The 19,686-nt window shown below is 34.3% G+C and overlaps 2 protein-coding genes across 2 annotated transcripts in view; one reads left to right on the forward strand and one right to left on the reverse strand.

Moving 5' to 3' along the window:
* LOC113176014 (eukaryotic translation initiation factor 2 subunit 3, X-linked-like) overlaps positions 1-19,686 on the reverse strand; it is a 94,801-nt gene that overhangs the window by 63,203 nt on the left and 11,912 nt on the right. The window contains 1 exon segment of the mRNA XM_077794245.1: positions 2,546-2,660. Coding sequence (XP_077650371.1) covers positions 2,546-2,660 — 115 coding nt within the window.
* The window catches only part of LOC113176020 (eukaryotic translation initiation factor 1A, X-chromosomal-like), a 118,890-nt gene that overhangs the window by 35,172 nt on the left and 64,032 nt on the right, over positions 1-19,686 (forward strand). The gene's annotated exons all lie outside the window — the stretch shown is intronic.

Here is a 19,686-nt window from a genome sequence, read left to right on the forward strand (position 1 = left end):
AATAAAAAAATCCAAAACCAAAAAACCCGGAAACCACACAAATATCCACTAATAGTTGAATAGATAAGTAAATTGTGTTAAATGAATATAATTGGTTACAGTGAAACAATAGAAATGATTAAGCTACTGCTATACATTAATAATATAAACATAAGTACTTTTATGTGTAATTATCTTTTTTTCCCTGAGGCTTTTCTCTGTTTTTAATGTATGGGTAGATGTTAAGGTTGGAGTCTGAGTTCCCTTTTAGATTGTTCCTCCTTGAGTTCTTATTGTTAGTTGGGGATTTTTATCTCCTCTCCTCTTTTTTAAAAAATAATTTTAGAGCATGTTTAGTTTATCAGCATAATCTTTAATCTGTATATTTTCATCCCTCTAGGTTATCAGTACCTCACAAAATGGGAACAAAATAAGCAATTGTAATTATTTTTGCAAAGAGCAAAGAGTAAACAGTGTTAAATTAAATACTCAGATCCTATTATGGTGTCTTCAAAATTAATTACCACCAATAAAGAAAACTGGTGGTAATTCAGCAACTGCCAGCAGTGAAAACAATAATCTTAAAGTAGCTCTGTCTTTGAAGCAAGTAGCAGATGTCAAGTGTTTAGTTCTCAATAGTAATAATTGTGTTAGTATTAGTGGTGGGGGGCAGGAACTACATAAACCAATTTGTTTGTAAAAATGTTAAAGCCAAACTTTGATAGGGGAAAAGAAAATGTGTCAGAAAGTTATAAAATAGTTTTATGATTTCAGGAAGTAAAAAGAGAATGCTAAAGAGTTGTAGCTGGTATTGTTCATACAGAGGCAGTTGTAGCTGGTATTGTTCATACAGAGAATGCTAAAGAGTTGTAGCTGGTATTGTTCATACAGAATAGGTTTTGGGAGAGGAGAGAGAATAATAGAATTTGGCTGTTAACAGAAAAGAGAGAAACAAGAGGAAAAAAAGTCTTAAAAATAATTAAAAATGAAACCAATATGTACAATCCAATGAACCCCAAATTTTAGAAAACATTGATAGAATAATTATATTTTCAAAAAATGTTAAATATGAGAAAGAAAAAAAGACAAATATTTGTTTACACTATATTCATGAAATGATCAGAGCAGTCAGAATAATCAGAATAGGCTCACACATTCACCCACATACATATGTGTGCATGCATATACACTGAAGGAATAAGAGGTATGAAATGATTTAAAGAAAAAGGGGTGGACATTGTTGTCTTCTTCCTGTTTTTGTGTTGCCAAATTACCAGTTAGAGAAGCCTAATATTAAAGCTATTCGATATAAGATTCAATTTTCCTTAGTACCAGTATGAAATGAAATTGGTAAAGATGTATAGTCAGTTTGCATTTTGACTCTCTGATAATTTTGGTGCACTCACAGTGTTGGAGGAGATACAGATGAGGATAGCAGGAGAATGAGGTTAAGAAATTAATTCTATAAAATTGTCCCACTGTGTTGAATCCCACATGATTTCTTTTCCAAGAAGCCATTTACCTGCACTTCTGTCTGTTCTAATTGAACAGGCTATATAACTTTCCTCAGCAAATTGTCTGTTCACTATGGGACAAATGTAGGCATAAGATAATGTCAATGGAAGGAACCCAAGAGATTTTTTTGTGACATATCCTGAAACTCTGAGAAATAAAAGCAATCTTTTCTAACCATAAAATCTGTAAGACTGTATAATTGGAAATCTATTTAGAGCTGGGTGTGATGGTGCAAATCTGTAATACCATAGATTCAGGAGACTGAGGCAGGAGCATCATCAGTTCAAAGCCAATTCAAAACAGCAAAAGTAAGGCTGTTGAGAGCCACAGCAAAAGGGGCCCCAGCAAACTTCCATCTGCCAGCAAACTTCCAGCTGCCAGCTGATGATTGGCTCACAGTGGCCCCAGCAACATCTAGCTGATTGGCTCCTCCACGGGGCTGCTCATTGGGGGACTTCTTTGGCTCCACCTACGCAACCCAGCCAATCGGCCTCAAGAGCAGGAGGATTGTGGGAGGTGGTGAGGTGGTGTGGGGGAGAGGCTTGTGGAAGCTGGTGGTGGCAGTTGGGCTCTGAGGGTTTTTTCCTGAGGAACTGTTTAGCTTGGCGTTTGTAGTTCTAAAAATAAAGTTAGTTTCTTTTGACAAGTGGCTCCTGAATTGTGCCCAGCCAGTCTGCAGCATAAGGCAATAGGCAACACAGTGAGATCCTGTTTATAAATTACAAAATAAAAACTATAGCTGGGGATATGTCTTAGTGGCCAAATGCCCCTTTGTTTAATCACAGGCCCCCCCTGCCAAAAGAAAATCAAATTAAAGCCAGTTAGCATGGGCTAAGGAAACTTAGAGATGTCATGTTAGAGACTTAAAAATATGAAAGTCAAGGTAGGGACATTTCTTTGGATTCTCTGGGACCTCAACAAAACTGTAAGGCAAGAAGGGCATGTTGTTACTCTCTTCTCCAAGAGGACATACATTCTCTCTCTTAAGACTGTCCCCTTCCCTTGTCCTATCCCTTTAATAAACTCATTCTTGTTACTCTGAGTGACATACCTGAAATCTTTCATATTTGGTCCCCAAAATCAGGGTTTGAAGTGGGGACTTCATAGTGATTAATTTCTCAGAAGGCTCTATCTCTATAACACCAGGGTACCATTTCTGCAGCATTCTGTGGGAGAAGATCCAATAGATCATGCAGATATTTAGGCCTTAGGTCTAATAAGGATTTGTTGAGTACTTCCTTCTTTGAAGCACTAACTTGACCTAACCCAACCTTAAGGTTAGACTTTATCTGAGTGTTGCATAGAGTTGTTATCAGGAGTCTCCCAAGAAATCCAATTATATGTGAAGGTGGCTGGTAATTCTCTACTCGCTGCTTTTTCAGGAGAAAAGCTTCCAAAGGTAAGTCCTTGAGTGTATTCAACCCCTTCTAATCAGACTCATGGCCAACTTTAACTGCCAGGGGCAAATGCTTTTTAACTCAAAATCCCTAGTACAGAAACTATTTTGGTTTTTCTTATATTTAGTCAGGTTTTGCTTTAAGTTCCTTTATAGTCTCCTTCTGGGATTTTATGGCTGTGTGTTGCTTTTCTTATCTTTTTCTTCTAAAAATAACAGGCAGTATGCTTATCCAGAGATGGCTTCCATCTCAGCTCTAAGACACCAATTAATACACAGATTAGCTTATTTAACATCCAAATGTAATTGTCAAGGACCTACATTGTTTGGGTAGCCTAATGGGTTAGATCATCTTATATGCAGTGTTTTCTGTCTCAGGTTTCTCCAAAGCAAGATATGCCACAGTGCAGCTTATTTTAAAATCCCCTCCCTATTTTTGGTGGAAGTCTTTCTGATGGCCACCAGCATTGGGTTTCTGTTTTTTAAATTTTATCTATCTATCTATCTATCTATCTATCTACCTACCTACCTACCTATCTATCTATATATCTATTTATCTATCTATCTATCTATTTATTTTAAACCTATGTTTCTGAGACCCAAAATCCTTTTGAGTGTCCCATATTAGATTTTAGTGAAATATTTTTTTCACATATCTCACTAAAGAAGCTGTTTACAAACTGCTTTCATCTTATGATTTGTCACAGCTTGGAATACAGCTATTGTCTACTTCATTATCTTCTCTTTTGCCCATTTATTTATTCTTTTCTCTTTATGTGTGAAGTCTTTTAAGCTCTTTATTCGACAGATAAAAGAACTCCAAAGCCCCTCATCTTCAGACTCCTTCAAACCTAATTCCTAGATCCATACTTGGATCAAAGTCATTCAAGACACATTAACATACCTAAACATGAGAGGCCCCTTGTTAGATCCCAAGAACTGTTTTCTTTGTGCCTCCCTGGAAGGGTCCCTCCTGGCCACAGTCCCCCTCAATTTCTCCTCATATGATCTCTCCTTCACCAGCATTAAAATGCAACCTGCCCTTTATGGGAACCTACTTCTGGTAACACCAATTTCTTTTTCTTGCCCTGATGGTTCTGCATTAGCCTTTCATAATATACCTAACACTACAGATGCTCACATTGCTTCCACATATAAATACACAAACCCTGGAGACTTTCTTTGGTGTAACAGAACCTTAGTGACATACATCTCTGACAATATAATCACTCCCCTTTTCATTGTCCAAATAACACCCCCAACTGACTTTATATAGCAAGGCATAGATTGGGCTTTTACTCCCTCACCCTAATTCCCCACAGAGCAACCACACAGCCTTTCTGCCTGTTTTAATAGGAATATCCTTAGCCACATCTAAAACAGTGGCTGGAGTCTCAGGAGGCACTGCTGTAGATGTGGCTTCAAACAGCTCTTGATACTACATCAGAGTCACTCTCCTCCCTTTAGACAGATCACCTCACTAGCTTAGGTGTTTCTCCAAAACTGACAAGTTGTAGACTTATTGACAGCCAAAAATGGAGGTACTTGTGTTTTTCTGAGGGAAGAATATTGCTTATTATGTGAATGACTCAGGCCTAGTAGAACAAAATGTTAACAAACTCACTAAACTTGCAGCTCAATTGCCTAAAACTACTTCCCAAATTGATTTTCTGGGATTTTTCCAAAATTCCTGATTCACCTGGTTTCTCCCCCTCATAGGTCCACTAATAGGCATACTGCTTTTTTGCATTTTCCTTCCATACATTATAAAATTTCTCTATAATCAAGTGAACAAAATTTCTAACCAAACATTTAATCTTCTCAGGGATTATAACTACTTCAAAACCTTTATGACTCTACCTCCCCCTGTGAAGCCCTCACCTGATGTTGACAATGCAAAGACAATGACCAGTGAACAGCAAGAGATGATGCTTTTGGCTTGTCATCATGAATTTTTGAGCCTTTCTGCCCTCTTAAGCCTCCTCATGGTCCTTGACCTTTTCTCTGCTAGTCCCCATAATGTGAAACTTCTACCCAAACTAACTTTAGTTTAATTATTATCCCATCATTGCTCATTCTGGCCCTCTTTAGGTACTGGTGACACCATGTGGAAATGCTTTTGATATTTCTTTGAGTTTCTATGATAGGATCAATGGCTGATACCAAAGATCTCTACTACTCAAAAATGTTTTGATGCTGTTGACAACCTATGGCTTCAAGAAACCTTTATGGACTTTGCCCACACTGAGATAACTGTCTATAGCCACTGGATGTTATCCCTAGCTGCCCTGATATTGCCAAGACTGTCCCCAAAGATTACCCACTCTCCCATGTAGGCCCCACACAGCCCCCTCTCAGCATGAAATAGCTAGAGGAACTATGATAACTCCCATGCCACTTAGAAAAACAGAAAGGGAGAAATGTTATATTCAAGAAAGGCTGAATAACGTTAGATGGGGGGTAAAACTGAGTACCCAACCCTTACTCTTCACTAGCCCTTCCTTCTCAGGATGGTTATTTGGCATCTTTTCTCTTTACTTCCTCTTGTTTTTTTTTTTTATTTAAAGCCTGTGCCTACCCCATACCCAATCTGCTTGAAGGCAGAAGATGACACTCTTAGCAACTACTATGTGAACCAATCACTGTACACCAACAAGGCAGCTTGCAGACCCAGAGACCCAGAGACCCTATTAGACATAAGTAGCACAACAAACCTTTTCCTGATGGGCTCTCTCTTCTCTTTCTCTCTCTCTCTCTCTCTCTCTCTCTCTCTCTCTCTCTCTCTCTCTCTCTCCTCCCTTTCTCCAATCAAACATTGCACAATAAAGATCTCTTGGTCTTTCCAAGTGTGGTATTTTTCCTTTCAGTAATCAAGTTATATACTTAATAGAAAACCTGGATACGTGTTTTCCATGCATCATTTGTTGAGAAGACTCTCTCTCAATACATGTTTTTAGCATCTTTGTTAGTATCAGATGATAGTAACTGTATAAATTTTTGCATGTGTTCTCTTCTATTCCATTGGTCTTCATATTTGGTTTTGTTAGAAGAGGTGTTTTTTTAATTAATGTTTATATCTTGTTAGCAATAAATATGCAATCATAATCTTAACAAATACAAAATGAGCTTCTTTACTTCTACTAATTAATTTTGGCTTGACATCCATTTTGCATGAAATAGAATAGCTACCTTTGCTTGCTCTGGTCTGTAATTTGCCATAGTAATTTTTTTCATCTTTCACCTTCAGTTTGTGGATGTCTTTACAAGCTGAGTTTCTTGAAAACTATACACACACACACACACACACACACACACACACACAAAATATTTAAACTAAAAAAAAATTTCCTGTGAAATGATAAGGTCTGGTTGCCCATTAGCCCTGTAGATAGTATAAAAAGAGTTGTTTTATTTCACTAACCCATAGTTATTTGTGGTACACCTCCTTCCCCAAACTTTAAAGGGATTACTTCTATGTGAGCAGAAATCATATTTCTTTTTATTTTAATCCATGTATAACATGCAACCATCTCCTGGGGAGATGGCCTGCATTGTACTTCCACGGTGAGAGATAGAAATGGTAAAGACAGGGTGATGGGAAACTAATAAACAATGACTTTAGTGGTATAATATGACAAAAAAATACAAAATAAAAATTCATTCAGAAAAGTCAATTGCAAAAGAAAAAAGAAAAACTCAACCACAATTGTAGCAAGGAAAAAAATCCTGAGAAAATGATGCTCTGATTTAAATGAGTCCCATTGTTTTCAAAAGATCAAGTTTTCAAGAAAAATTAAAAGAATGCAAAGAGCAAGGCAGCATAGCACTCTTATCAAAGTGTGGGATTGGGGAGAAATAGAAACTGCTTTTGAAGAAACCCAGAAATTGAATCAAGCAGAAAAGAAATTTTACATTGGCTATCTTAAATATGATTAAGAAATTACAGGAAGGAGTGAACAAAAACTGGAAAAAAATGTTTCACAATGTTTTCCCATATGCAAAAGGAAAGTGGATAAAAATGATTAACATAAAATAGGAATTGTTTATATAAAGTACAATAATTGAAATAAAAATTAGATAGAAATGTTAACCAGTACATGTGAATTGTCAAAAAACAAACAAATAAACTACAACAAAACAAAAAACAGAATTAATCTTATGCCAGCTAGAAAGTACAGAGGAAAGATTGGTGTTATTTTGTAGAATGTGGTATCATATTTTTTGGTCTTAGTTTCAGTTATCATATGCAAATTTTTCGGTCACCATGTGCCACTTTTGAAGAAAAATTTTAATATTTTTTAAATCACAATATAAAATACATTTTAAATAAAACTGACCAGTACAGAAATAGTAATTAAAGTTATTTCTAGGTACTCTTCTAGAAACAAAATTCCCACTACTCAGAATATGCACAATATACATACAGGCCTACAACTATTTATTCAAGGGTGAGAAGCAGAAATCTTTTTAAATACAACATATTTTAAAAGAGTTTGAAGATAATTATGTACTAAAAAATAATTAAAAGTAATTTGACGTAGTAATCAATATGTAGCAATTGTCTGTGAGGTTTGTTATGTGCACAGATACACGAAAATATGAAGATATACATGGAAGATCTCTGACATAATTTTGCAGTTTATGTATTAATTTATTTTAAAAGTCCCAAAATCTATGACCACCTAAATTTGGTCATCTGCATGCTTTTGATATTAATTCTCTTGTTACTTCCAAAGTGTTTCTCAGGCTGGTCATTGGTAATACTGCTGTAGGCATAAATATGGATTACTAGCACTCTGAGTAGAAGAAATTGTTGTTGTTGATGTTTTAATTCAAGTTTATCTCTCCAATTATAAGATATTTAGTAATTCTGGATCTCTCCTATTAAATGCCATGAGTACTCTCTAGTACCCTGTAATATTCAAGAAAACATGTTAGCGCATAAATTTAAATATTCTAGGAAGTGTGACTATGGCACTCATTGACAGTCAATCTTACATAAAGACAAAAATATAACCATATAATTTTCTCAGATTTCTGTAAACCTGAGAATGACCATTGCATTTTGAACAAAAAGATATCTAGAATGTAGCTGGGGAGCAAGAAATTAAAACTAGATATGAGTTCATATGTGGTAGCTCTATGTTTGGAAGACTGGATAAAACAAAACAGAAAAAAAATTTGCTATTCCCAAATATGAAATAGCATCATGTATACCAGGACCTACATTTGGAATTTTAGAAAAATTGTTTAGAAAGTTATTTCTAGCTTTTTTTTTTCAACAATCGAAAATGACACTTTAATGGATATATTTTTTCACACTGTTTTAATAGTGATTTAGGATGTTTAAATTCTAAAATTATAAAAAATGGATATGGCTTAACCCAGTTACTAATCTTAATATTGCATATAGATATGTTTTCAGAAATATCAATGTATTAAATTATTGAATTTTATTTCTTTCTTTCTTATTTATGCATTTTGTAGGTCAGAGTAATTTTCATTAAATCAGAGTTAATTAATTCAGAGTCATTTCATTAACATCAATTTGTAAAATTCTCTACTAAGGACCAATTATTATTTTCTATATTTAACATATATCAAATAAGGCAATAAATATTTCTACTTACACTGATATATCTCTAAATAACAAACTGACATTCTGTAAAAATTATGTAGGAATACAATGGTTAAGTAAAAAACAAGTGTATTGAAGATCTCAAGTTCCACCAGTAAAATATAATAAAGAAATTAAAAATATAATTATACAAAAAATTTCAGACAATGTTTGTAACAGTGCTACTCTAACCAGCAAAATGAAAGCTTATTACTGAGGTGCATAGTAGTTAACAGGTCCCCTTTCAGACATAGATTATTATTTTTTCCTCTTTGATGCAAACTTGCCAGGTAAACTGCTTAATAACGCAAATGTGGTAGGCCAGCAAGATGGCAGAACCAAGGAAAACACAATATCTTACCAGCACTCTGAAAGTTAATTAAATAAAATTATTTTAATAAAAATAAAAACTCTGAACAGGCAAACAAACTAAGATCTGAAGACTGAGGGAAATGTTGAGAACTGAGTGAGGTAATTAACAATCAGATGAAAACAACAACATATATATATATATATATATATATATATATATATATATATATTTCATATATATATTCATATATATATTAATGAAAGCAACAGATGGTGGCATCAACTGACAACAATTAACTCAGTATAGAAGGGGATGCTCCTCTTTAATGAAACTAAAAAAAAAATATTCCAACATTTAAGAAAATGATACAGATGATACAGCTATCCAAAAAATTCATAATCTGAAAAAAGAATAATCTCAGAAATGACAAGTTGAATAGGCTAGGGAAAGCCTCAATACTTCCCAGTTAAAGAGAGAAGCAATGATAGTTAATATATTTTATTTAGACTTCCCCAGAAGAAGACTAGTAATCTCTGAAATTTATCTGTTTTTAAAATGTTTATCTTTTTTTTCTTTCTTTTCTTGTTAGTTCCATCATGTTTTTGACCTCACTCTTAGTATTCTTGCTTTTAGGAAACCTAAAATTAAACAGCCACTAGGGACTACCTTTTAGTAGTCAGAAGTCTCCATGCTTTAAGTGAGTTTAGCCAGAAGAGTGAAAAACACATCTGGAGAAATTCAGAGTGATGATAGAATCTGCCAAGATTTTAGCTTTCAAAGTGAAAAAAAAAAAGCACTTTCACTTGAACTTAGCAGCTTTGAGTTCTATAATTTAAAAATTGGCTAATGTGGGGAAAGTGATGAGAGTTGGAAAAAAAGCAGTGAACTATGTGCCAACCCCACCCCCTGCAAAAAAGGATAGTAGAGTAAATCAGATATTTTTACCCAAGTTACATATATAATTATATGACCAGTGTGATTCTATATCATATACAAACTGAAGAATGAGAAATTATACTGTATTATATGATGTATCAAAGTGTATTGTACTGTATATATTACTAATTAAAACAAACAAAAAATTTAAGAAAAAAAACAAGTAATGGAAAAAGAAAAAAAAACAGCAATGCATTCACCAACGGTATGTGAAGGCAAAATTTTTTTAGCATTGCAAGCTAAGTGCCTAGAATTCTCAACACATATATGTTTTGTTCTAAGTTGATTACCATGTTTTATTTAAAAAACTGCTGTACTAATGATATTGTGGATCTAATGAACAGCCATAGGAGAAAAAGGAGTGGGTGGGTAAACAAAGCTGCCAAAGTAAGTTATTAATATGAATAAGACTCACATCTTCATACAAGATATAAATTGCACAGTTTGTATATTGGCAATTCATTAATGTATAATGCATTTATTTCAGATTATGGGGAAATATATAACTCATTCAGCAGGTTTCAAAATATATAACTCATTCAGCAGATTTCATGCTGAGAGCCCTCTGTGGACTGTGTATGAAACAAACTGACATTGTAGCCAGTGAATAGAAATATCTTATATCTAGGAATTTCCAGTGGCAATCCTGATAATTAAAACCACCCAGATATATGTGAGTTCTATTGGCTCCACCAGGTTCCATACAGCACTGGAAATGGGGCGAGCTCTTGTAGCCACCTAACCACATATACTCCCAGAGATGAGTGTTACTTCCCAAGGTGTTAATCAATGTGTTGACTGAAAGATACAGTGAAGGAATACTCCACCTGCTGAAACCTTATTCCTACCTTTGATGCTGTCCCTTAAGTGAGGAATTGGAGCCATTTTCTATCTGTTCATCTCCAGCTCCTTTGTGAATTAGACTTATCAGACACTTCCTGCATTTCAAAATCAATTCTGAATTTATCTCTTATTTCTTCACTACTTCAGATTTTAATTTTCTGAAGTGGCCTATTCTCTCTGGCAGGAAGAATTGCCCTGGCATGGGTATTATCATCTTCTGATAGCTTCATGCTGACAGTAAATTCTGAAGAGCATAGAAATGCAGCTTTGGAAAAAGAGCTCTTAGTAAGTTGGTGTGATACTGAAGGATAAGATGTAAAGACAAATCTTTGACAAGTATCAAAATGAAGGAACAAGAGATGGGACAAATACAATGGTCTTATAACTCAGTTTAATGTGAGTTGTTGCTGGGTTGTGAGATTTATGCAATGGTATAATCTGTGCAAAGGAGAACTGCAGTATGCCAAAAATTGCCTGTAAAAAGATTGTAATTTACACTTAATTTCTCAGACAGAAAGTGTTGATCAGATTCTAGTTTTATTTAATATGACTTTCATCAGCACTGTTGATTATCAAGTCTACTTATGAAAGCCAATGGTAATGAGAAATTATAATTTATGGTAATTCTAATACAGATAATAGAAAAATTAAATGGCTTATATAATTTTCAATAATAAAACAATGTCTAAGGAAATACAGTTTTACTCTTGGAATTCATGTATGACTAAAACCACAGTGTTGAATGGACTTAGTGCTAGGTGCAGAACAGGCTGAACTATGTTATCTGCAGTGCAGGCTGAACAAATGTTAGCTGCAGGATGGCCCATGCTCTCAAACCCCCCTCTGTCTGGTCCTTTATCACCTGTTTGCATCAAAGCTGAATATTCAACCCCTTTCAAGGATGAACACTCAACCCCCACTCAAGGCTGAACACTCAATCTTGTGCCAACAAGGCAGCTTGCAGACCCAGAAACCCCATTAGATTTGAGATATAAAAACTCCCTCCTGCTGGGCCCCCTCTCTCTCTTGCTCCCTTGTTCTCTTGCTCTGTCTCTCTCTCTTGATCTCTCCATCTCCCTTGTGTGCATGCTCTCCTCCCTCTCTCTCTCTCTCTCTCTCCTCCTCCTCCTCCTCCTCCTCCTCCTCCTCCGTTGCACTGCTGCAAAGAGATCTCTTGGTCGATCCAAGTGTTGTGGTCACTTTACTTTCACTTAGGACTTTCAGTAGACTTAAAATTGTGTGGAACAAAAAACTGAATATCCAGCCCTGTTCATTTAAGGTAGTTTTCAAGGTCACTTTGCTTTCCTAGCTAAGAATGGTTTGATTATTCTAGCTGTCTTGTTTACCAAAATGAATTCTATAATTACTTTTTGAAAAATCTCTATGAAGATAGTCATTGGAACTTTTATAAAAATTCAATTTAATTGCATTAAATCTGCATAGCATGTTTGAAAGTATGGCCATTTAGATAATATTAATTCTACCTATCCAGGAACATGGGAGATCTTTCCATCTCCTAAGGGCTTCTTCAATTTCTTTCTTTAGTGTTATATTGTTTTCATTGTAGAGGTCTTTCATCTTTTTTGTTAAATTGATCCTCATATATTTTATTTTTTGAGGCTATTTTAAATAGTTTTCCTAATTTCTCTTTTGGTTGATTTATCACTAATGTGTAAGAATGTAATTGATTTATGGCTGTTAATTTAAAATCCTGATATTTTGTGAATTTATTTATGAGTTCTAGAAATGTTCTGGTAAGGTTTTAGGGTCTTCTAAATACAGAATTTTCATCAACAAATAGGGAAAACTTGAGTTCTCATTTTCCTATTTTTATACCTTTAATTTCTTCATCTAATTGCTGTGTCTAGAGTTTTAAGAACAATGTTGAATAGAAGTGGTAGAAGAGGGCATCCTTGTATTGTTCCAGTTTTTAGAAGAAAGATTTTTAACATTTTTTCATTTTGAAAAATATTTAGCATATATAGTTTTTAACAATATTGAGGTATATTTACATTATCCCTAATTTTTCAAGTGTTTTGAACAAAAATTGTTACTGTAATTTATCAAATGCTTTTTCTGTATTTATTGAGATAATCACATAATTTTTCTTTAAGTCTATTTTTGTGGTAAAGAATGATTATTGATTTGTGTATTTTAAATTCATTTCTGACCCAAATTCACATCCCTGAAAAGAATCCCACTTGATCATGGTGCACTAGATTTTAAATATGTATTTGTATGTAATTTGCCAGAATTTTATTAAATATTTTGCATCTATATTCTGAAGTTTTCTTTCCTTGGCATGTCTTTGCCTGGTTTTGGTATTATAATGATATCAGTTTCATAGAATTAGTTTGGAAGTGTTTACTCTTTTTATATTTTATGGAGCCTGTAAAGAAGATAGAGAGAGAGAGAGAGAGAGAGAGAGAGAGAGAGAGAAAATAGACACAGAGACAAGATGCAAAGGCAGAAGAAATAGCTGTCCATCTAAACAGCCATAATCGTTTGTCTCAATAAGTTACATTTTTCATTAGTGGCATAACTGCATTATTATTTATTATATCAATAAGTTTGCTTATTCTCAGTTACATTCTAAAGTTACAATATACAATGTTAGGAGATGGTGTGCAACTCTCAAGAATGTCCCTTGTATGAAGTTACCATTAGTTGGGCAGGTCCAGGAGTACTGGAGCTTGGTGAAACATTGTGATTATCTGGCAAGCAACTTCATTTATTCCCAGGAGTTATGTGCCTGAGATCAAAGGTGAAGTTGATAAGACTGTAGCAGAGAGCCTCATGCAGGGCATTATCACAGCAGCTAGACATTGCACATGTATTAGTTATCTTACTAGTTTCAAGGAGAAACCACAGGACATTCTAAGCATGGGAAACAGTGTTACAGTTACCCGCCCCCCTCCCCACCAGGAGTTTGCTCACCAGACAAACACTTCCCTGTATATTTCCATGATCAGGAACCATTTGAAGAATATAGGTGTTAGTTCTTTTTTGAAGGTCTGGTAGAACCTGGTTTGGCTTTTCTTAGTTGGTAGGCATTTTGTGATAAAAACCCACCAATGATTTCATTGCTTGAAATTGATATTTTAAAATTCTCTGTTCTCCTTATTCACTATAGAAAGAAATTTGTCATGTCTAGAAATTTGTAGATGTCTTCAAGGTTTTCTATTTTATTAGAGTATAAATTTTCAAAATAGTTTCTGATTATCAACTGTTTTTCGGTAATGCTTACCATGATATTTTCTTTTTGATCCCAAATTTTAATAATTTAACTTTTCTCTTTCTTTCTATTTGTTATCTTGGTGAAGGGTTTATCATCTTATTTATTTATTCAAAAAACAAAGTTTTTGTTTTGTCAATTTTTGAAAACATTTTTTGTTTTTATTCCAATTTCATTGGTTTCAGCATTGATTTCAATAATTTCCTGTTTTCCCCTACTTTTGTTTTTTTTTTTTTTTGAGCCTTGAAATGTAATATGTAGTTATTTGGTGATTTTTTTTTATTCTTTTATAAAATCAGCTCAATGATTTGGAACAGTGAATTCCTGGAGGTGGAGTTTATTCTTAAGTGTGGTTCAAGTTTTCTGATGAATACCAATTGATTTTATGTCAGTGCATCTCCAGGGCTCACCAGTTACTGGTTCATGATGGAGAATTGCACCTAGGATATTTTCTGAGTTCTCTGATGTGGTGGAAGAGCCTATTCTTAATCCACTATGTCACCTGTAGTCCCCATGTTTTCTGGTCTCAGATTTAGACTCCAAATTCCATCTCTTCCACCACCATTCTTTTGAATTCTCATCTAGGCATATCTCTTCCATGGTCCTGTAAGCCACCAAATTGGAGGAGGAGGAGAACAGGGTGGGTTTCCATGACCAGTATTCCCCTGTGTATACCTCTTTTCACTTTTGATTTTTCTCCTGGTCTGTATGTCATGAAGCATGGGTTTGCCAATCTTGTGTTTCAGGACAAAATCAGGTTATCCAAGAATCAGCTTCCCTAGATGCTGGTCCCTATGCCTCAGCAGTAAAATGTTTCCTTCCTCTGTTTGGTTCAAACATGCCTGCGCTAGGAGAAATGTAGTTTCTTTCCTACACAAGAATATTGTAAGGCACACCTTTCAGTTTAGTTGGGCAGTGTCTTAGATCTCTAAATTTTCTGTACACAGACACACTTGAAGCCTAAAACAAATTATGGATTTCTTTAATTTCCTTAATATTCTACTTGGCTCATGGAAGAACAGCTCTTGCTCGTGTCTGGCTGTGGCAGCAGCTAAGGCATGGGAAGTTTTCTCTATTATTTTAATCTAATAAAACCTTTATCTACTTTGTCCTTGATCTACTTTGAATGTCAAGGATTAAATTACAATAAAGCCCCTCCACCTTTTATTTGTTCATTGACTTTTCTAAGAAGTTGCTTATCTGCTTTCTTAGTTTCATGCCATGGAGCAGCCAGGAAAGTGACCATCTCTATTTTTTCATCTTAACCATGCCCCTCTCATTTTACGTCTTTTTCTCTCCTTTCTTTCCTAATCCTAACCCTAAATTTTTCCTTTTTCCTCACCAGTTTCCTCTTTTTTTTTTCTCCTTGGAGTCTTTATTTTTATTATTTGAAAATTTTGTTCTAATTAATTATACATGAGAGTAGAATGCATTTTGACACATGCCACAGTCTGGCTGGGCACAATTCAGGAGCCACTTGTCAAAAGAAACTAACTTTATTTTTAGAACTACAAACGCCAAACAAAACAGCTCCTCAGGAAAAAACCCTCAGAGCCCAACTGCCACCACCGGCTTCCACAAGCCTCTCCCCCACACAAACCTCACCACCTCCCACAATCCTCCTGCTCTTGAGGCCGATTGGCTGGGTCGCCTGGGCGGAGCCAAAGAAGTCCCCCAATGAGCAGCTCCGTGGTCTGAAAGGGCAGGGCAGCCCAATGAGAAGCTCCATGGAGGAGCCAATCAACTAGATGTTGCTGGGGCCGCTGTGAGCCAATCATCAGCTGGCAGTCTGAAGGGCAGGGAAACAGCCCAATGAACATCACCGCAGAGGAGCCAATCAGCTAGATGTTGCTGGGGCCACTGTGAGCCAATCATCAGCTGGCAGCTGGAAGTTTGCTGGCAGCTGGAAGTTTGCTGGGTCCCCTTTGGCTGTGGCTCTCAACAGACACATCATACATAAATGGACAATAACTTCTTATTCTTCTGCTTATACATGATGTAGAATCACACTGGTCTTATAATCATATATGCATGTAGCATAATAATACCTGATTTATTCTGCAATTCTATTTACCCCCTACTCCATTTCCTCTTTTACTCCCCTCTATTTTCCCATATTTTGAATTAGCATCTGCATACCAGAGAAAATATTCAGCATTTGGTTTATTGAGGTAATAAATTTTGCAGTCATATTTTTTGCTTTTTATTTCAAGGTATCTGAGGTTACATATTTATTTGCACATCTAATGAAATGAGTTCTTCTTCCTGTTTCCCTGGAAGTACTTACTGAGTGGATGCTGTATTTTGTCAAATATTTTTTTTGCACCAATTGAAACAATCATGTAATTTTTGTTTTTTAAGTCTATATATGTGGGTAACATTATTGACCAGAAGAAAAACTAATGTAGAAAGAGATATACAAAGAGAGATACTGGTCAGGGAAATCAGCATGGCTCTTCCCTTCCTCCTCCAGGCTGGCCACTTGCAGGATCACCTGAGAGAGGTGTGCTTGTCCAGAAATTTTTTAAAAAAATGGATGGATATTCTTGGCTCTTATTTTTCTAAATAAATTTCATGAGTGCTTTTTCTATTTTTTTTTTAATTAAGAATGCATTTGGAATTTTAATAGGAATTGCATTAAATTCCTTCAAGGAAACCCACTTGGTTCATCCATTTACCTGGAAATGCTAAAATGTCATTCTTCTTTATGTCTGAGTAATATTCCATCATATATGCATGCATATATTTCATTTGTCCATTTGTCTGTTTAAGGGCACCTAGACTCGTTCCATAGTTTTACTATTGTAAATTCAACTGCTAAGAACACTGCTGTGGCTCTGTCACTGTAGTATGCTGATTTTAACTTCTTTATAATACTTTTCTAATTTTTATTATTTTTAATTTTCTAATTAATTATACTTACCAGAAGCAGTTTCTTCTCAGCTGGTTCTGAATTATTTCTCATATTTCTTTTTGATCAAAGGAATTATAGAAATAATTTACAATGTAAAATGATATATGTTCTTAAAATACCACTATTTCTAGTAGTTACAATTCATTCAAACTGATATTGAAGATATTTGAATAAAAACACTTGGTACCAAGTGGATGAGCATAAGCTAAGACATGCCCAGGTTGGAACTTGTGCAGAAACTTTATGACATTTATCAGTAAATAGATGGTTATGAACAATATCATCCTAAATAAAATACTCCAATCCTCAAAAAACAAAGTTTGAATATTTTCACTGATATTTGGAAGCTAAACCACAATTAAAATCAGGAAGGGGTAGAAGAAAATTCAGTAGATTAGACAAAGGAGAACAAGAGGTAGGGAAAGGAAAGAAATAGGAAACATAATAGAATAAGTCTAACAAGTTACCTATGAACACATATGAAATTACCTAAGTAATACTACCCCCAAAATTAGGTCCTAGTTTTTATAAGATATATTTTCTGCATTTATAATTTTATCAAAATGGATTCTACTGAAGAATCAAAAAACAAACTCTCTCTCTCTCTCTCTCTCTCTCTCTCTCTCTCTCTCTCTCTCTCTCTCTTTCTCTCCCCCCCCTCCCTCCCTCTTCAGGAGTTGCAATTTTTGAGAATTTGTTAATGGCAAATTCAGTTTTGTTCTTTTCAGGAGTTGTTACTTTCCAGATAAAATGGTCAACCTCACATTTGTACAACTAAGAATCACTCTCAGTGCTAGGCAACAGGAGTATGGAAATTGAAAGTTCTAAACAGAAACAACAAGGGTATAATGCTTTATTTCTCATTTATCTTTTCCTCTTCATTAGAACATTTTCCTTGCCAAAACTGTCATAGGATTAAATGTCTTAATCTTTTATAAATCCAGGTTAAAAAAATGTTAAGTATGCATACCAGTCTTAAAATGTAAATACCACAGTACATCAAGTATAAGATAGCTGTAAAAATTGTGTCTCAGAGAGGTTCCATACTTACATTCTCTGTGATTTCCAGAGACATAGCTCATTGCATTTAATGGTGGAAATTTTTCTTTAGTACCATCATATCACTGTATAGTATGAAGGAAGACATGAGAAACAGATTTGTAGAGAGTGTTCTCTCCTGACATTAGAACCTGAAGGCACTGGCTGCTCACTCAGTATTACCTTGAGATAAGTTTGCAATTTTCTATGACCCTACATGGCTGTGGACAGTGTGGTCTCTGGAGAGAGATAAGATTTTTATCCTACTAATTTTTGTTTTTCAATATTGATGAAAGGCTCTTCTTATGTCCTGAATTATTTTTTTCTATGTAGATGTGATTTTTATTTTGTTTAATTTGTATTAATTGATGAATTAATTGTGTTCTGTATGATACTTTTATGAAAGCAAGAAAAGTGAACTTATAAAATCCAACTTTCCCTTATTCACTCTCCTTCCTACACACTATGCCAAATCCTTTTTAGCAATATTCTACATTTAGGTTGACTTTTATAGCTTCCACATGTGAGCTAGAGAATATAATAATTTTGTTTATCTGTTTATTTCTTAATTACTTAATTTACTTAACAAAATGTCCTTTATTTCTTCTCATATCACTGTAAATGAAAAATGTAATCTTTTTTTGTGTCTGACTAATAATCCCTTGTTATATTACCATATTTATTTTTATTCATTCATCTGTTGACAAATACCTAGGTTCTTTACTTAAATTATTGTTCTTTTTTACTTATTATTTTATTGAATCATTTTTATTTGCTATAGATGAAATAGTTTCTCATATTTCTCTAAAACACATTTTTATGTCTTTCCTATTTTAAAATATTCCCTTTTTACCAGAATTTATTTTCTTATTTATTTATTTATTTATTTATTTATTTATTTATGACAGTTGAATAATTTTGGCCCATCAATTCTATTAGTTGTATAATTATACATGTACATAGGATGATAATGTCTAATTCATTCTCTTAGCCTTCCTACCCCCATACTCACTTCTCCCCTTACTCACCTCTACCTAAAGTAACTTTTTTCTTCCCTAGCTCTTCCCTGCCCCTTATTGCGAATTACCACCTGAATAGCAAAGAAAACATTCAGCCTTTGTTTTTCTGTAATTGGCATATTATTTGTAATTGGTTTATTATGATAATTTCCAGCTTCATCTATTTGCTGGCAAAGACAGCAATATTATTTCTTTCATGGAAATATTGCTCAGCCTTTTTAAGGCTGAACAATATTCCAAGATATATATTATATTTCCTGCATTCATTCATCTGTTGAAGGGAACTTAGTTTGTTTCCATAGTTTAACTATTGTGAATTGAACTGCTATAAACATTGATGGGGCTGCATCAATGTAGTATGTTGATTTAGATACTTTGGGTATAAACAAAGAAGTATGAACCTGGTTCAAATAATGATTTCATTCCAAGTTTTCTGAGAACCCTCCATATTGTTTTCCATAATGGTTGCATCAGTTTGTAGTCCCACCAGCAATATATAACTATAGTTCTCCCCCCTCTGCTCCATTGTTAGCAGCATTTATTGTTATTTGTATTTTTGATTATTGCCATTCTGACTGGAGTGAGATGGAATCTCAGCGTAGTTTTGATTTGCATTTCTCTAATTGTAGAGATACTGAAATTCTAAAAATATATTTATTGTTCAGTTTGATCAACAAATATATAAATATATATATATATATATATATATATATATATATATATATATATATATATAATAAGTATTTCTTTTGTGAAATGCCATTTCTATTCCTTAGGCCATTTACTAATTGGGTTATTTGTGGGTTTTTTTTTTTTTTGGTTTTGTTTTGTTTTGTTTTTTTCTTTGATGTTAAATTTTTTCAGTTCTTTTTATTTGCTGA

The sequence above is a fragment of the Urocitellus parryii genome, chromosome Y (assembly GCF_045843805.1).
Source record: "Urocitellus parryii isolate mUroPar1 chromosome Y, mUroPar1.hap1, whole genome shotgun sequence".
Lineage (NCBI taxonomy): Eukaryota > Metazoa > Chordata > Mammalia > Rodentia > Sciuridae > Urocitellus > Urocitellus parryii.